This window comes from Phalacrocorax carbo, chromosome 15, assembly GCF_963921805.1.
Source record: "Phalacrocorax carbo chromosome 15, bPhaCar2.1, whole genome shotgun sequence".
Classification (NCBI taxonomy): Eukaryota; Metazoa; Chordata; class Aves; order Suliformes; family Phalacrocoracidae; genus Phalacrocorax; species Phalacrocorax carbo.
In genome coordinates, this window is record NC_087527.1 from 11,181,462 (window position 1) to 11,197,156 (window position 15,695).

Below are 15,695 nucleotides of genomic sequence, written 5' to 3' on the forward strand. Positions count from 1 at the left end.
TATTGTCTACTAAACCCATCCGTAGTGGATAGGTTTGGTGATTATTAATGCAATCTCTTAAAATTTCAGCCAGGGACATTGTTTCACATCGGAAGGGGGAGAGGACTGACTTGTCCTGTGTGAAAGACACATCCCCCTCCACAGACGATGCACCCACTGTCACTTTTTGCTCCGCAAACCCCCTTTGATGTGGCACTGTCTCTTGGCACAGTCTCTAATTAGTTGTGTTTTCCAGCCGGGACACGGACGGTGTCAGCGCTCAGCTCGCTGAGCGGGTTGAGATTAAAGACGCTGACGGCGCAGAACGGGAGAAAACTCACACCTCTGCCTTTCACGCCACAGGCAGCTACATCAGCTCTTCAAATATCATCTAAAGGCATTGTTCAGCTTAATGAACGCACCCAGAGTTAACGTCTGCATCTGGGGCTGCTCTAGAAACGTGCTTTTACTTCAAGCATATCCTGATAGCACTTTTCAGTCCACTCTCCGTGCCCTGACCTGACCCCCTTGCTCCAGCCCGGAGAGCCCAAGGGCCTTTGCTGGCTGGAGGGATGCAGAGGCACCTCTGCTGTGAAATGGGATGTCCCCTGCCTGCACGGTACAGGTGACACCGGGCACAAAGGAACAGGTCCTGGGGCTGGGATGTGCTGGGTTTGTGCCTTTGGGCCTCCCCCGGTACCTGCTGGGCTTTGACCCACCAAACACCAGCAGGACCCATCTGCTTGGTGCCAGGAGAGGGCTGCGCTCGGACAAGCCATGTTAAGAGCATCTCTGTTCCTAATTCACTTTGCTTACTTTCTATTAGTTTTATTCCTGCTGGGCTTAAATCGGGCAGGGACAGATGTAAACAGGCTCGTAATAAGCTGCTAAAATGGCAAAAGAGCTGCATGACACATGGCTTTGCATTCGATTCAAGTAGTTACAGTTATAATAGCCATTAATTTTTGTAATGCTCCTGGGGTCAAAAGTTCCTCCTGTTCATCAGAGAGACAGACCTGAATTTCTAAAGATCCTAGTGTTCGATACAGCCTGCTTGGCCCTCGCCCTCTGAAAAATCCTTTTGTTTACACAAATGATGGCCTGGGGTGGGGATGTGGTCCTGGCACCTGGGCCACCTCCCCTACATTTTATTTCAGGCTCTGAAATGCTCCTGCTCAGAGATCCCAGAGCCCTGCTGTGAGGTGAAGGGTGGGCGGACTAGTTTTAAAAAAAATATATATATATTCTAGGCAAAAATTTCTCAGTATAAATGTTGAAGCAAAGCAACGTCACAGATGACAGGTCTTCAAAGCCGAAGCACTGAGCTGTGCTTGGGGAGGGAGGGAGGAAGGAAACCAGGCGGATCCCCTTCCCTTGATTAGCGAGGCTTCCCAGGCACCAGCTTGCTCCCTTTCTGTCTCCAGGCTGCCTTTGAAACAGCCCCTTTGACGGTTTCAGACATTTCTTAGTTTAGCTGAGAACGAGCAAAACATAAGAGAAGAAATCTGTAGGAATGACAGGACCTATGTGCATCTTTTACACGCATTTCTGGAGCACAAAGACTATTTTAATGAGCTGGCGGGCAGGTAGCTTTGTGTGATTCCTGTTTTTAGCAACTCTTGGGTGATGGAGTTACCCGAGAACTTTCCCAGCTGTGACCTTCATGGAAAACAATCGATTTTTTTGGTATTGGGTTTTCTTTTCCAGGTAGCACCAGGCCTTGACTGCTTGAGGAGCGCAGGAGCATCTGCTGGTTCCAGTTGCACGTGGTATCGGAGGCTGAGCTCCTCATCCTCCTCCCAAGGTGGCTCCCCCAGGCATGGCTGTGCCCCTCCAGTCCCCATGCCACAGCGTTTGCCCTGGACCCCTCAGCCGGGTGCAACGTCCCCCTGTTTTCCTGTGTCACTGCTCCACTTTGCAGAGAAAACTCAAAGCAGGGGTGGGTCCCCAGGCTGAGTTCAGGGAAAGCCTGAACAGCACCAGCCTGAGCATCTCTGCCCAGGTCCGTGCTGCCTCTCTGGGTGTGGATATACCCAAGAGCACTAACAAAGATCTCCTCTCCTTAATGCTTCCAGGCAGCACAGCTCTTAGCAGGAGAGCTGAGACATCCCTGCAATCTGGGGTTGGGTGGCTGCTGGGAGGAAAGTAGAAGATTTCTCAGAAAGGGCAGAATCAGGGCTTGTCTTTGCAGCCTGGCCATGGTCCCAAGCGGTAAATGAAAGCCAGCTGATGGACCAGCCACAGGCCCCGGCCTCACCAGAGGTAGGGGGCTGGGTGTTTTAATCTGTTCAAAGGCATCAGAAAACAATGCATCCAAAAAAATGGTATGATTTATCTTTATTTTGACAAAGCTAAGAGATAAAATCAGGTTCCTTATAGTTATGCAAATAACAGCATCTACGTGGCATACAACTTATTTTCTTCATGTACAATTATTTCTTTAAAGAATGTTTTTTATGACTGGCTATTAAGGAAAATAAAGAAGAATCAAAGGATGCTTTATGATATGAATTTCCAAGAGGCCTTAGGCTCCTGTTGTTTTCCTAAAGATATTAAGTTGGCTTGCAAGAAGTAGATCACATGCTTAGAAAATTGTGTACCACCTGAAGAAGTGTATTGCAAGTTGCTGCCAGCACAGGCTGTGCCACTGACTGTGCGGCATCGCCCGATGAAGGCGAGGCACGTCCAGCACCTTCCTGTCGAGCTGGTGTACACAGCAGGTTGCAGCTGGGGTCACGATTTGCCCCTAATAAGGATGTAATGGAAGTTGTTCTCTTCCAAGATTTGCATGTCTGTCCCCCCCGGGTCTGAAGTACAGCGGTGGGTCCCAGTCCTGCTTCTTCTGAGGTCAATGGTGAAACTTCTGCTGATGGGAATGGGAACCAGATCAGGCCTTTCCCCTAACCTGACCCCTCCTCTGACCTCTGCATCCAAACCCCATCCAAAACCTGCTCTTCTGGGGAATTTTGTTGGTGCCTTGAAAAACACCTTCCTAGTGAGCAGAGATCAGGGGTGGAGCATCTGGTCTCATCTGAGATTAACTCATTCCACTTAATTTTCCTTCCCTCCCACCCTGGCGCTTCACACCGGCTCACGGAGACTTGCTCCTGTGCTCGCAGCATCTGAACATGAATTTGGTTGTGAAGTGCTAGAAGAGAGGGCTGTGAGCTGCCTGTCTGCTTCATGCCAAGCTGGTCCCAGTCTAGCAACAGCAACTGGACAAAATCCTCAGCAGTAGCAGGTATCCGCGCAAGCCTGTCCTTGCACAGCGGGTATCAGGGCACAGTGTGAGGGATGGTTTTTGGTATTTTGGGAAGGATGGGGAGTGTGCAGGGCTGATGCAGCCTGGCCCAAGAGCAGCACCAAAACCCTCTGCAGCTGTGTCAGTCTGGGAGAGCCCCGGGCTGCTGAGAGAAGCATGGCGTGTGCATGCTCTCCTTCTGTTTATTTTTTTAGGGGTTTTGTTCTGTTTTTCCCCAGGACTGAGCAGTTCCCAGGCTCCTGCGAGCAACCTGTGACTGTGTGAGCTTGACTTGGTGATGGGAGGGGGATGTTCATACATGATTCTTTGAGCCTTTCTGGCTGGAGCCCGAGGGAGGATGAGCACACACCCTCCGGCCCTTTTGTGCTCCCCACTACCTGGGGTGAATGATCAACCACGGTCCTGCTCCCCGCGATGCCCTCCTGGCCCAGACTCAGCCATGCTGGAAACCGTCCTGTGCTCCCTCCCCATCCCTCTGAGCTCGCAGAGCCACAGGAGCGAAGCCCCTTCCTTGCCATAAATAAATAAGCCATTTCTCTGGGTCTGATCCTGCTTTCACCTTCTCTGGTGCTTCCTTGACCAGAGGAAGGGAGGAGAGGTCATGATGGGGCTGGGGACCGGGTGCCCAAGCCCCATGTCCTTTGTGGCTGGCTCATGCTGGTGGTGCAGGGCCGGGGCAGGGGGGTCTTGGCTGGTCGCTTGCAGCTGCCGGACATGGAGCATTTCGGCCTGGCACATGTGTGTGGGTTTTACTAAGCAACCCCACCCTACCTACCCCCTACATACAGGTGTTTTAAATTACAGAGAGAGAAATTAGGCAGTCTCCCACTCACACCTGTCTTAAACCATTTTAATTAAATGCAGGTAAAAGAGGGAGCAGAAATTACGGCAATTCATCACCTTTCAGTCTCCGCAGGTGCTCAGCTGCAGCGAGGTGCCACAGTTCCCACTGATCTTCACTTAGCCCACCCCCTTCTGGTAAGCAAAGCCCCCTCCACCTCTGGGAAAACGCTTTAAGGATAACGAGAGAGAGATGATTAAAAGCAAAGAAAAAAAGCCAAACGCAACAACAACAAAAAAGAAAACCAACAAAACCTGATTCAGTTCCTGCCTTGCTCACGGGTTTCCTGCGTGATGCTGGGTGAATCACTTACCTCCGTGACTCACACCGGCCCCACGCTGCCAGGCGAACAGTGGCTCCTTCTCCCTGACTTGGCCCTTTGGTTTCTCCTTCTGTGGATGATGCTGGGGAGCAGAGAGGGGCAGATCCCCAGCAGACCCCATGTCGCATGTCAGGGGTGCCACGTCGCAAGCTGTGGTGCAGGTTGTAAAGTTCCCAAAGGTGGGGAAGGACAGCTCAGCTGGGGCTTGGGTTTCTTCAAAGTAGCCCTAAATAGCGGTGCCAATGTGCTTCCCCATCTGTAAAACAGGGTCTGCGATGATTTCTCTGCTCATCTGGTCTAGGTAGAGTGTAACAACCTATGGAGCAGGTACAGGGCATAAAATCCCAAGGCCAGGCTGCTGGCAGCAACCTCTATATCAGCAGCAACACACCAGCCTTAGTCCTACAGGTCAAGGATTCATTACCCCAGTGTTTTTCAACATTGCAAAATGGATGCAATTATATTTTTGCAAAATCTGGTCTTCCTCTGACCTGGAGCTAACACTCTTTCTTGCAACTTGCAAGCAAGCAGTCGGCAGACATGGTCTGATGGGACAGCATGCCTTAATGATGCTCTAAATGAACCAGGCTTTTTCTAAGGGGGCCAGATGGTACCACTGGCAGAGTTTCTGGCTATCTGCGCTCTGCACGCAGACTCGGGAGGCTTCTTGCAAGGAAACTGGCTGACTGATTTGCAGCTTCCAGTTGGTGCCGATTAATAGCTGAGGTTGAGCAGGCTGGCGGCTCGTGCGGCAGCATTTCATGTTTCCACGCGGGATCCCTGCACTGAGTAATGCGGTGCCAGGCTCTTGCGGGGTGCTGGAGCCTGAGCGTGCTGCACGGCTTGCTGTGATGGCCACGGGGTTTTGCTTCTCTTCATTGCTGAGGTTTCTCTCCCAGAGTTAAATCTGAAGCCCCATATGAGCCATAGGACAAGGTGCTGCTGTTTGTTCACAAACTCTAATTGCCTGAAGAAGGAAATGCTAAAATAGGAGCAACTTTTGTCTCGGTCCTGTCAAAGCCTCTTCCCGCACCTCGGGCAGCGGCTAGCGGCTTTCAGTAGTGGCAAATCCACCGGCTAAAATGGCAGGTTCTTCCCAATTTCTCCCGGTCCATCAGGGCAGTTCCCTGGGGCCAGCTGCAGAGCCGGGCTCATCGGCTTCCAGGGGACCTTATCGCAGGTTGTGGGGCCAACAGTCCCCGCGCAGCAGACAGGACCTGGTTTTATTGCCTTTATTCAGAGCTGCACACAGGTTTCCTTGTGTTAGAGGCACCTGATGCCCCGACAACACAGCCCCTCTGATTTCACAGCACGCCACAAACCATGACTTGTCCAGCTGGGAGGAAAATGTTTTGCTTTCCTATAATCTCCTCCTTTGTACTTTAACTAAATTATGTCGATTTCTAAAGGCTCCAACACACAACATCAAAATATTTCTGTTCCAAAGCACCAACAATATTTAGACGTTACCATATTCTTTCCCCAGCCAAAACTTTGCAGAGTTTGACCTGAATTTACAAGCTGCTTTAGTGACCCCCAAAACAGCAGTTTTAGGACAAATTGGGGTTGTTGTTTTTTTGAGTCACCTAACTGTTTTTAGGTCTGGCAGGCTTTTAGTATAAATGCTGACCTAATGAGCTTGGCCACAAAGATACAAAGTGATAAAAGCTGTGGGGAGCTTTCAAGTACTGAAAGCACACCTCAAAGGGTAAATAAATGTAATTCTTTCCCATCATTACAAAACAGTGGTGGAGGAAGAGCTGGGATAAGAAATATTCAATGCCTGTCCCCCTGATCAGGTATTGCTCCGATTCTGATGGTAATTTTGCAGATCCTTTGCTGTGCCACAGAGCCCCGGGGGCACTCGGGCTCCTGTTCCCTCCTAGGAAATAAGTGTCTGAACACGGCTCGGGATCTGGCCTCCGTCCCTACCTCCCCTTAATTCCCAGCTGGGTTTTTGCCTCCTAACATGCTAAGACATCTTCAAAATGCTCATCCTTACTGTTTACCGAGAGGCACTCCCGAAACCTTCAGTCTTTTGACATTTGAGCGATGTAAAAAAACCCAGCAGCTTTCCGTAATGCTGCGAAGTCTTTCAAATCTTTCATAACACGTGTTGCTTCTGCGTGCAAAATCACACCGGCACGAAGAAAGTACAGCAACATCCTACCAGAATAACTTAAAAGAAAATCTCCTTTGGGAAAAGACTTATTTTGAGGATCACATATGGGAGACCCAGATTATGGCACCAACGGGCGGCTCGGCTGTCTCGGCGGCGGCTCCTCACTTACCTTTTGCCGCTCTCGCACCAGGAGAAGATAGGAAAAGACAGGCCACGCTGTAAACCAGCGAAGGAGCTTGGAAACGGCTCAGCGGCTGACACGGAAACCAGAAGCTCCGATGAATTGTGCAAACTCAGTCAATGAGCATTTATTGTCCTGTTGCTTTGACGAGGAAGCTGCGCCTCATCAGCTGTAACTATTTATTTTGTTGATTCATCTGCAATTCTTCCTCACGCTTGTTTTCTTCCCCAATAATCCCCTTCTGTTTTCTCACATTTCCTCTTTTAAACTCGTTGAGGGAAATAAATCCCGGTTGCCCTTAGAGTCAGTGATCAGCTGGATTCTCCCAGGGGTTTGCTCCCCCGCACTGAAACGCCTGCCGCAATCCCCAATAGCCTCTGTTACGGGAGCAACTCCTCTGCCGCGGGCTCACCCCGCGAGGCGCTTTCTGTGCTGGAAAAGCTCTAATTCGGACACTCTTTCTCTGTGGTAGCTTCTGTTTTCATGTGATCATTTGTACACGGTCCCTAATGTTTAGCGGCAAAACCTTCAAAAGAGTTTATTATTGTTTGTATTTTATTTTGTTACGGTTTGTTTCTTGCAGTGCAGACAAGACAACCTGCAGGAAGAGGAGAGAGGGCAATGCCCGAGCAACCATCTTACACTCTGTAGGCATCACCCAACACACTTTTTCCACTTCATTTTTACCTGGATGACATTAGACTTCATTAAAAGACAATAAAAGCATTAAAGTGTTTTGTAGAGGAGGGAGATCTTACTGCTTTATTTGGCTGAGAGAGGGGCACGTGATGAATCAGTACAGCTTGACTATTCATCTTAAGCACAAGTTTGGAAAGGTATTCACCAGACCAGTCCTATCCGCAGCTAACGGGGCCGGGGCTGAGCGCCTCTCAGCCAACGCACCTGGACCCCTGTAAGCGGGATTGGTTCCTTGTCAGCACTTCTACAGACTGCAGAACTTCTCACTTTGGAATTTCTTTCAAATGTTGGTTATAAAACCACACTTCAAAATGTGTAGCAATGCTGGAATAAAGTCTAAATGCTCTCTGGTGCTGCCATAAAGGTGAGGTTGCGGTCGAGGCCCTTGGCCCTGGGCAGGACCTGCAGGAGAGATGAGTGGGACGGGAGAAGGCGCTGTCCTGGCCAGCTGGGGGTTGTCTCTGGTTTTGAGCCCCACAGGAGTGGTGTCTCGCAGGGACCTGTGCCCCTGGTCCCTGTAACCCCCACCCCTCCCTGCGCCGCTGCCCCCAGGGAACGCAGCTGCGCCACACGGCAAAGCTCACGGAGGGCTTCTGGATGCTCTTTGCTCACCCCTTGGGATGCCCTTTGCATGCTTCTGTCATAGTGGCACAACCCCCCGGAGGTGGGGGGCAGCGTGCGTACCCCCACCTGCCTGCCCACAGCAAACCCAATATTCCCCCCCACGCTCCCCAAACAAGAAACAGGGATGTCTAAAGCAGCTAATTAACTTATTTTGGATCACTAAGTTTCCACGAGCAGCTAAATGTTCCTGTTGTATGTTGTTATATAAAGCACCTAAGGCAGACAGCAGATTATCTTCCTTACTGCAGCTTTTGGTTTTTTTAATTTATTAGTTTTACCTTCTTTGGGGAAACTAAATCTTTATGTTCTCTTGGGTTTTTTTTCCCCACCTGTGTGGGCCCAATTCGCCCAGCCCGGGTTTGATTTCTGTGCGTGTGACTCTCGTGCCACCACACATCATTTCCCTACATGGGAGATAAGAATTTATTCACGTTTCTGTTTGTGTGGAGTGGTAAAATATTAGACTTAAATTTTTTATGACATTCATAGGAGTGGTTATGGAGGCAAACAAGATTACAGCAAGTACTACATAAAAGGTTGTTTATGCAGGGAGGGAAAAAAAAAAATCAAAGTCAGAGACATGTTTGCAAAACTGCGGAAGAACCCAAGGGGATGGTATTTTAGTTTTTCCTCTCCTTTTCTTTTCCTACCTCGCTGTTTTTATTGCAATCACAGTAACAACTCCCAGCTCTTAAAGGGCTGAGTTTATTTTCTGTGAAATACTGGCTCCAGCAGTGGGTTATTTTTGGATTCAAGGGTAGAGGTCTACCGAAGACGGGCAGCGCTTGGTTTCGTAACTAAAGCGCCACTTAACGCGACCCACGCCGGGGGCTGGGGAACGCAGCTCGGCTGCGCCCGGGCTGCTGGGGGGTCGCGTCCGCGCAACGCTCCGGCTGCAGCCGCGCAAAGCCCTGCGCGGGCACTGCGCTCCTCTGTGGATGCGCGCCGCAAACTCCGGCCCGCGTTCCTCTGCGCCGCAATTCGCGCACCCCTCCGCTCCCCTCGCACGCCCCTGGGGAGGCCCCCCCCGCGCAGCCCTTTGCAAGGCTCTTTGCAAACCTCCTGGCGAGCGGCTCCGCACGCCCCTTGGGCTGCCCCGTGCAAACGCCTGCGCCCCCCTTGCACACCCCGGCGCCCCCCCCGCGCCCAGCCCGCCGCGCCCCCGGTTGCCCCCCCCATCGCAGCCGGCCCCGCGCAGTGACGGCGGCGGCCGCGAGGGGGGAGCCGCGCTCTTCCCGGCGCTCGGCGGCCGCCGCGGGAGCCCCCCCGGCCCCGCCGCCCCCCCGGGGGTGCCGGCCCGGTCCCGGGACGCACCGGCCTCGCGTTTGCCCCAACCCCCGGGGGTAACAAACTTCTCCGGGCCGCCGCCAGCACAGGGGTGTCCTGCAGAGAAGGGCACGCGGGGCTCCTTGTAGCCCCCCCCCCCCCCCCCCGGGCCCCCGATCTCGCTGGCCCCGCTCCGGCTCCCCAGAGCCGCCTGTCCGGGGCGCGGGGCGGCCCGGGGCAGCGCGGCCCCCCCCGGGAGCGCAGAGGGACACCTTCGCGGCGGCCCCGCCGACCCCCCCCCCCCCCCCCCGCAGGTGAGCCCGGCGGCGCCGCCCCCGCCCGTCCCTCTGTCCGTCCGTCCGCGCCGCCGCAGCCCCCGGCACAGCGCCCGGCTGCCCCGGGGGAGCGCTGCTGCCGCCGCTGCTGCTGCCGCCGCCGCGGCGGGCGGGGGCGGCGCCCGCTGCCCCCCGGGGGGGGGGGTGATGCGGCGGGGGCGGCCGTGAGCGCGGGGCCGGCGGGGAGCGGGGCCCCCCCCCGCCTCCCCTCCGCGGGGCGCCCGGCCCCGCCGCCGGACAGACGGACGGACGGACGGACGGACAGAGGGACGGAGCCACGCAGCGCAGGGGAGCGGGCAGGCGCGGGGGGAGTGGTTAGCGGCTCCGCCGCGACACCCCCAACCTCCCCCCCCGCCCCGTTAAGCCGCCCCTCTCCCAATAAATCAGCACCATGACTACTTCTGGGCATGGAACAAAGAGGATGCTCTCCCGGGGCCCCGCGCTGCTCCTGGCACCGCTGCTGCTCCTGTGCCGAGGTAACCCCCAGCTCCCCCGGCCCCGGGGCTCTCCGTTTTGTTTATTTGTTTGCCTGTTGTTTTTTTATTTAAACTCTTTTTATTGATTTTATCCCCCCCCCCCCCGTTTTTACTTTGGAGCTGTTTCCCCCTTCCCAGCCCTCCCGCCGCGGCGGGGTCCCCTCGGCTGGGACCCCCGCACACACGCACCTCTCCTGGGCGCACAAAGCTGTCCTCTCCCCCCCCCCCCCGCTACGCCCACAGCCGCCTCCCCGGGTGCGCCCCCCGCTCCCCTCCCCACGCGTGTCGCGGGGGCTGCCCCGCCGCTCCCGGCTTGGGGGGAAAAAGGAAAAGTTTGGGTTTCCGGAGCGCTGGGGGCCGGGGAAGGCTGGGGGGGTTTGGGGCTTCCCACGGGGCTCCTGCTCCTCGCAGCCCTTGGCTGGCCTCGGGTGGGTGGGGAAGATGTGCGGGAGTTAAATCTCTTCGTTAAAATAATGCTTGTGCCGCCTTTCTTGGGCTTCATTTTAAGCTGAGTGGGTTTCCATCGGCTGGTGGGGGGCGGGATCGGGCCCTTAGGTGAGCTGAGGTGGGATTTCCTAATCGCGACCAGCTGCCAGCAGCACGGCTGGGAGCATCTCTTTCCCCTCTCCCCTTCTATTTTTCTTCTTCCCCCCCACCCAGCTGAACTGAGGAGGAGCCGTTGGGGTCCCAGTTTCGGGTCTTTGCCCACCCCGAGGCTGGCCAGCCAAAGCGCTGCCCCTGGGAAAGTCTTTTGCAGGACTTCTCTCCTGCCACGCTTTCCTCCGCTTGCTCGCGTGAGCTCCCTGGCAGATGTTGTTCTTAATAAATAGGGGTTGTTAAAAGCAAATTAATTAAGGTGCATCGGTGCTGAAGTTGCTCAGCGATTTGTTTGCCTTTGCTGCTGCCTGGGACAGCGCTCGCGTTTGGCTGTAGCGTGGAGCCTGGGCTGCCGGGGAAACTTCACCGGGGCTTTAGGAATATGCCAAAATGCAAGGATTTTTGGTGAAAAAGGAGCGATCCGTGGGAGGGGTAAAAGCAGTGGCTGTCATTCTTGGGGAGGGCACAGGGAATGCCTTGTGGTAGGGAATGCCTTTCAGGAAAGGTCCCTGCAGGGACAGCAGGAATAATCTGCGAGGAAGGAGGCATCGGTCTTGGGGGGACACACATATGATGGACAGAAGGGGGTCCTTGCTGTGCTTACCCTAAAAAGCACTGCTTGCCCCTGGGGTGTGTGCAGCCGTAAGCACACTTGGAAATCCTGTTGGGCAGAACATGGGGAGCGGGGTGCAGAAAGGTTTGGGGTGCAGGGCACAGAAAGGGGGGTGCAGGTCGTGGGGAGTGGGGCACTGAGCACGGGACGCAGAGTGTGAGCTGCCTGCGGGTCAGTACTGCCCCGGTGGGGCCACGGCTTTCTGTTGCCAGCACGATGCTCTGCACTCAGTGAAGCTCTCCTTTTATTCAAGACGAGAGTTAAGAGCAGCAAAGGACCAGGTTTGCTGCTTTTTTTTTTTTTATATTGCTTTGACACATTAATGATAATCTTTTTTCTGATATTCCCCCCTCCCCTCACCTCCTGTGTGGGTAGCTACCATGGTGAGATTGGGCTGTGGGTGTAATTCTTCCAGCGCTCAGAGTGCTTAAACATATGGAAACCCACTTTGAAACAGTTTGTGGCTGCAAACCTACCGCCGTACCCATCCCTCTCCCCTGCTCTCTGAATGCCTCCCTGCACGACACGCACGCTGGGAACTCGCAGTGCGCCTTCAGCTCAAGCCGTGAATAACGAACCCGTCCCCAGCCTCCATCTCTTTCTCCTCTCCAGGCTGTAGCATCCCTTTGCTTTCGTAGCAGAGCACTGCCCCTGCCCTGTCCCACCCCTGGTGTGGACCGCAGCAACGTCTGTGTGCGGAGAGGGGGTTTGGGATCTGGGGAAACCTCTTCTGAGAGAGGCGAGTGGCGGCAGTGCCCGGGAACGCCTCCCTCCGGGGCTGTGCCGACCTTGCTGCGGCTCGCTGTGCTCCAAGTCGCCTTTCTCCTCTGGATTACAGGGGTTAATGAACCACATCTTGGTTTGGGTTGTTGCAGACGGGAGAGACACCTGCATTAGCCATGCCGCGGTGCTGCCATCTCTGCAAAGCTCCCAGCTCACACAGACGGTCGTGTTGGGCACTTGCCATTTTTCTCTATTTATTTGCCTTCGCTCCCTTCCCCCTTGCCGGGGCCAGCTCTAGGCGGGCGGCCTTTCGGGGACCGGAGGTGCACCGGGCTGGGTTCCTCCAGCATCTTCAAAGCGTGTGGCATTTATTCACCTGTCAGGCAGGTCCCCTAAATAGCTTTGTGAAGGTCCAATTAAGAGATCACTCTCCTGTCCCCGGGTCTCCGGCGGCCCGGCTGCTGGCGCGCGTGCGGCTGCGAGCAGAGGGTGTGCGTGTGTGTTTGGCAGCCGAAGGCCGCTCACGCCGAGCTCGAGGATGTCTCTTGCTGGCAGCAGGCCCCTGTTTGTTGCTGGCATCTAGGCAGGGTTTTTGGCCGCCTTCCTCGCTGGCGGTGGCGGAGCTGTCTCCGAGGTTATATGAATAGGTATTCTGTGAATGACCTGGATGAATTAGCCGAATATTTTGTTTTCTTGCCTGATGGTATCTCACCAGCTCGCTTCGGTGAGTGCGGGCAGCGCCGTGCCCCCGGAGCAGGCGTGGGAACGCGGGGCTGGCTGCTGACGGCAGGGGACGGGGAGTGCAAAGCTTATTGCAAAAATCGAATGCTTCAGCCCCTGTAAAATGCACTTGGGCTGTCATGATCCATGCGCGAGGAAGGACCTGCGAATTGCTTTTAGACTCTGGCTCCAGGGAGGTGTGGGTGGAGAGACATTATGCTTATTTTATTATGTGTCCCTGTATCACTCTACATAATATGGAGGCACTTTTTATGCAGAGGCTCTTCAGGAACAAAAATGAAAGACTTGTATTATCTACTGTACAATAGATTTGCAGAATGTGATCATACCAACTGTTGAAATGTAGGTTATTTTCCCCACTAATGGGGGGAAATGATTTCAATGTTTCATGCAATGACTGTCCAAGCTGATGTGATTTGGGGGATAGTGTGGTGGGGGGAGAAGTCTGAAATTATTACACTGCCTCTTGCTCCAGCACCCATTAGAGCAATATATTTCAGATATTCTGATTTTACTTCCCATCAGCGTAAATCTAGAGCAGCTCCTCTGAAGTCAGTGAAGCTGCTCTGGATTTATGCATTGCCACTGCGATCGGCGTTGGGCTCTCTGGGAGTGCAGGAGGCAACTGTGTGACTTGCCCTGTGCAGCATTTTTCACTTCAAAAATATCCTGTCACCAGTGCTGCAGCCTCCTCTGTATACTTGAAATAGGGAAGTCCGCATCACTCACTGTTTTTGGGTTTTGATTATTTTCTTCAATTTGTCAGGCTTGGCCACAAAGCTCCATTCACTGACACTTGAGTCTTTGGCTGATCAATAGAGTCTCTTGAGGTTTGAATGCCAAAATAGTTACATTAAAAAAAAAAAATCAATAAAGTGCAATTAATTTGCTGTATTTTATTGCTGGGAATGATAGGCCCTCCAAGACTTTTACTTCAAGCCCTCTTATCTCCGTGTTTAAAGCAGCTTAGTGTGGACAGGGAGGTACGAACCCATGGGCAGCAGTAGGAGGTCAGAGCAGAGGGTCACTGAGACCGTTTGTGTCTCAGGCAGGATTTTTGGATCAGGGATAGATTCCTGATCCAGAGATGGCATCCATTTATTCAACTGCTGTGATAGGTTTGCCGTCATGGATTTGTTCTCTCTTTGAGCCCAGGCAGATTTCTGGTGTCCACAGCATCTCTGGGCAAGGACTCCCTTGTTTCAAAGGGCCTGGAGAGGGGAGTCCGTGCACCACAGAGCATGGCAGGGATTTGGGCTACGTAGGGTTTTGCCATTTATGCCTGTGGGATGGATGGAGGTTTCCACCCTGGTGACCCCATAATGAGCTGGGGTCCTCCTGCCCTTCTCCGTAGCTCCTCAGGAATGTGTTTTGAAGCCAGGCTGCTCAGGAGAGCCGTGCTGGCTGCTGCCCCAGGAGGGTCTCATTGCTGAAAGGTGGAAGGAGCAAAGGGTATCGCTGCTTGTAGCACTGGGTTGCGACAGCTCATGGTGCAGCTCTTCCTGATCAGTGGCTGAGGCTGATACAAAGCATGAGTTTTGCCATGATGGAGAGGTGGCTTCGCTGAGCAACATGCCTCGCTCAGGACAGGTTTGCAGCCACCTGCGTGTCTCGGAGGTGTGACCGGGGAGCAAAGGGGAGGTGGCGATCCCCTACGTCCTGTGGGAAGGAAGCAAAACTAAAATCTTCTGGCCTTAATAAACATCCCACTGAATGAGAAGCCATCCCACTGCAATAAACTGTCAGCTCAACAAATTAAATTGACTGAACTTGATTTCCCCTTCTTCCCCTGCCTAAATATAACTAATGTTTGTTAATGACAAGCGGTGACTTGATTTGTTGGCATAGCTTTAGCACTTACCCCTGTCAGTGGCTCAGCTGATGTGCTGGCACGTGGTGGTAACAGAGATGCTTTTCCCGACTACGGCTGTCAGATCCTCTTGCATTAAGTGCCACGGAGGCTGGGGAGTGTGAGTTACCATGTGGTGCTCTAGATGTCGTGGAAGATGCTTTGATTTCATGCTGTTGGGAGTTTCCCAGCTGGCATTTCAGAGCAAGCCATTCCCACGTGAGGGTGGGCAGGCAGAAATTACAAGCAAAGAGGTCCTCTCAGCTAACGTACGGGGCTGGATGGGGATTGCTCGGTGTCTGGCTTTCCCTGGGTATTTCCATTCCCCTCCGTGACATAGAACGCTGCAATGGGAAGTAATGCAAGTGCTGCTTGGAGTGTCTGTGGTGGGTAAATTCAGTGTGGAAGGACTTCAGTATTTGCACAGTACCTTGCATGATGGACTTCAGTCTCAGGTGCAATGTAAATATTAACGTTTCTTCCATGCTATCTAAAAATCCTCTTGCAGCACACTTCCAGCTTTTCTTTGTCATAAATGTGTTTGTTTCTGACAGCATTCAGAAAGCTTCATGAATTTATGATGTGCTCCAGATTCGAGCACACTTTCTTTTTTCCTTTTTTCTTTCCCTAACACCCCCCCCCCCCAAATGCTCTTTCTTGCTCTTTCTTCCCAAATTTTGGTGATTAAATGGCAAGAGGTATGCATATTTCGGCAGGCTATTGAGAGGCAGCATAAATACAATCTTTCATGGAAAATCAGTTTGTTCAGGTTCAAAAGCAGTCCAGCCTCCCCACTTGATCAATTTGCCTGTCATAGGAGATGATTTTAAAAGTGGCGATTATGTCCTATCTTGTCTCTCGCAACTTCAGGCAAGGAGAGAAAAATGAAGTGTAGCATCTGATTTTAACTCTGTGTTTTTCTGATTTTTTTTTTTTTTTTTTTTTGGTGATGGTGGTGCTCAGGGGTGAAGCAAAGGGGTGCCCTGAGGGGGTGACGGATCGGCAGGAGCAGAGGGGTTTCCACGAGGCTGCTGTCTGCTGAGTAGACTAATTGGAAACTGCGTG

General features: G+C 53.2%; 1 protein-coding gene across 2 annotated transcripts in view; it reads left to right on the plus strand.

Annotated features, from left to right (window-relative positions):
• The first annotated feature begins 9,708 nt into the window (after positions 1-9,708).
• The window catches only part of TMEM132B (transmembrane protein 132B), a 256,479-nt gene continuing 250,492 nt past the window's right edge, over positions 9,709-15,695 (plus strand). The window contains exon 1 of one of the 2 annotated variants that reach the window (XM_064466383.1): positions 9,709-10,107. In XM_064466383.1, coding sequence (XP_064322453.1) covers positions 10,023-10,107 — 85 coding nt within the window. In that variant the 5' untranslated portion in view covers positions 9,709-10,022. The remainder of the gene's footprint in view (positions 10,108-15,695) is intronic. The other variant, XM_064466384.1, reaches the window with a different exon arrangement.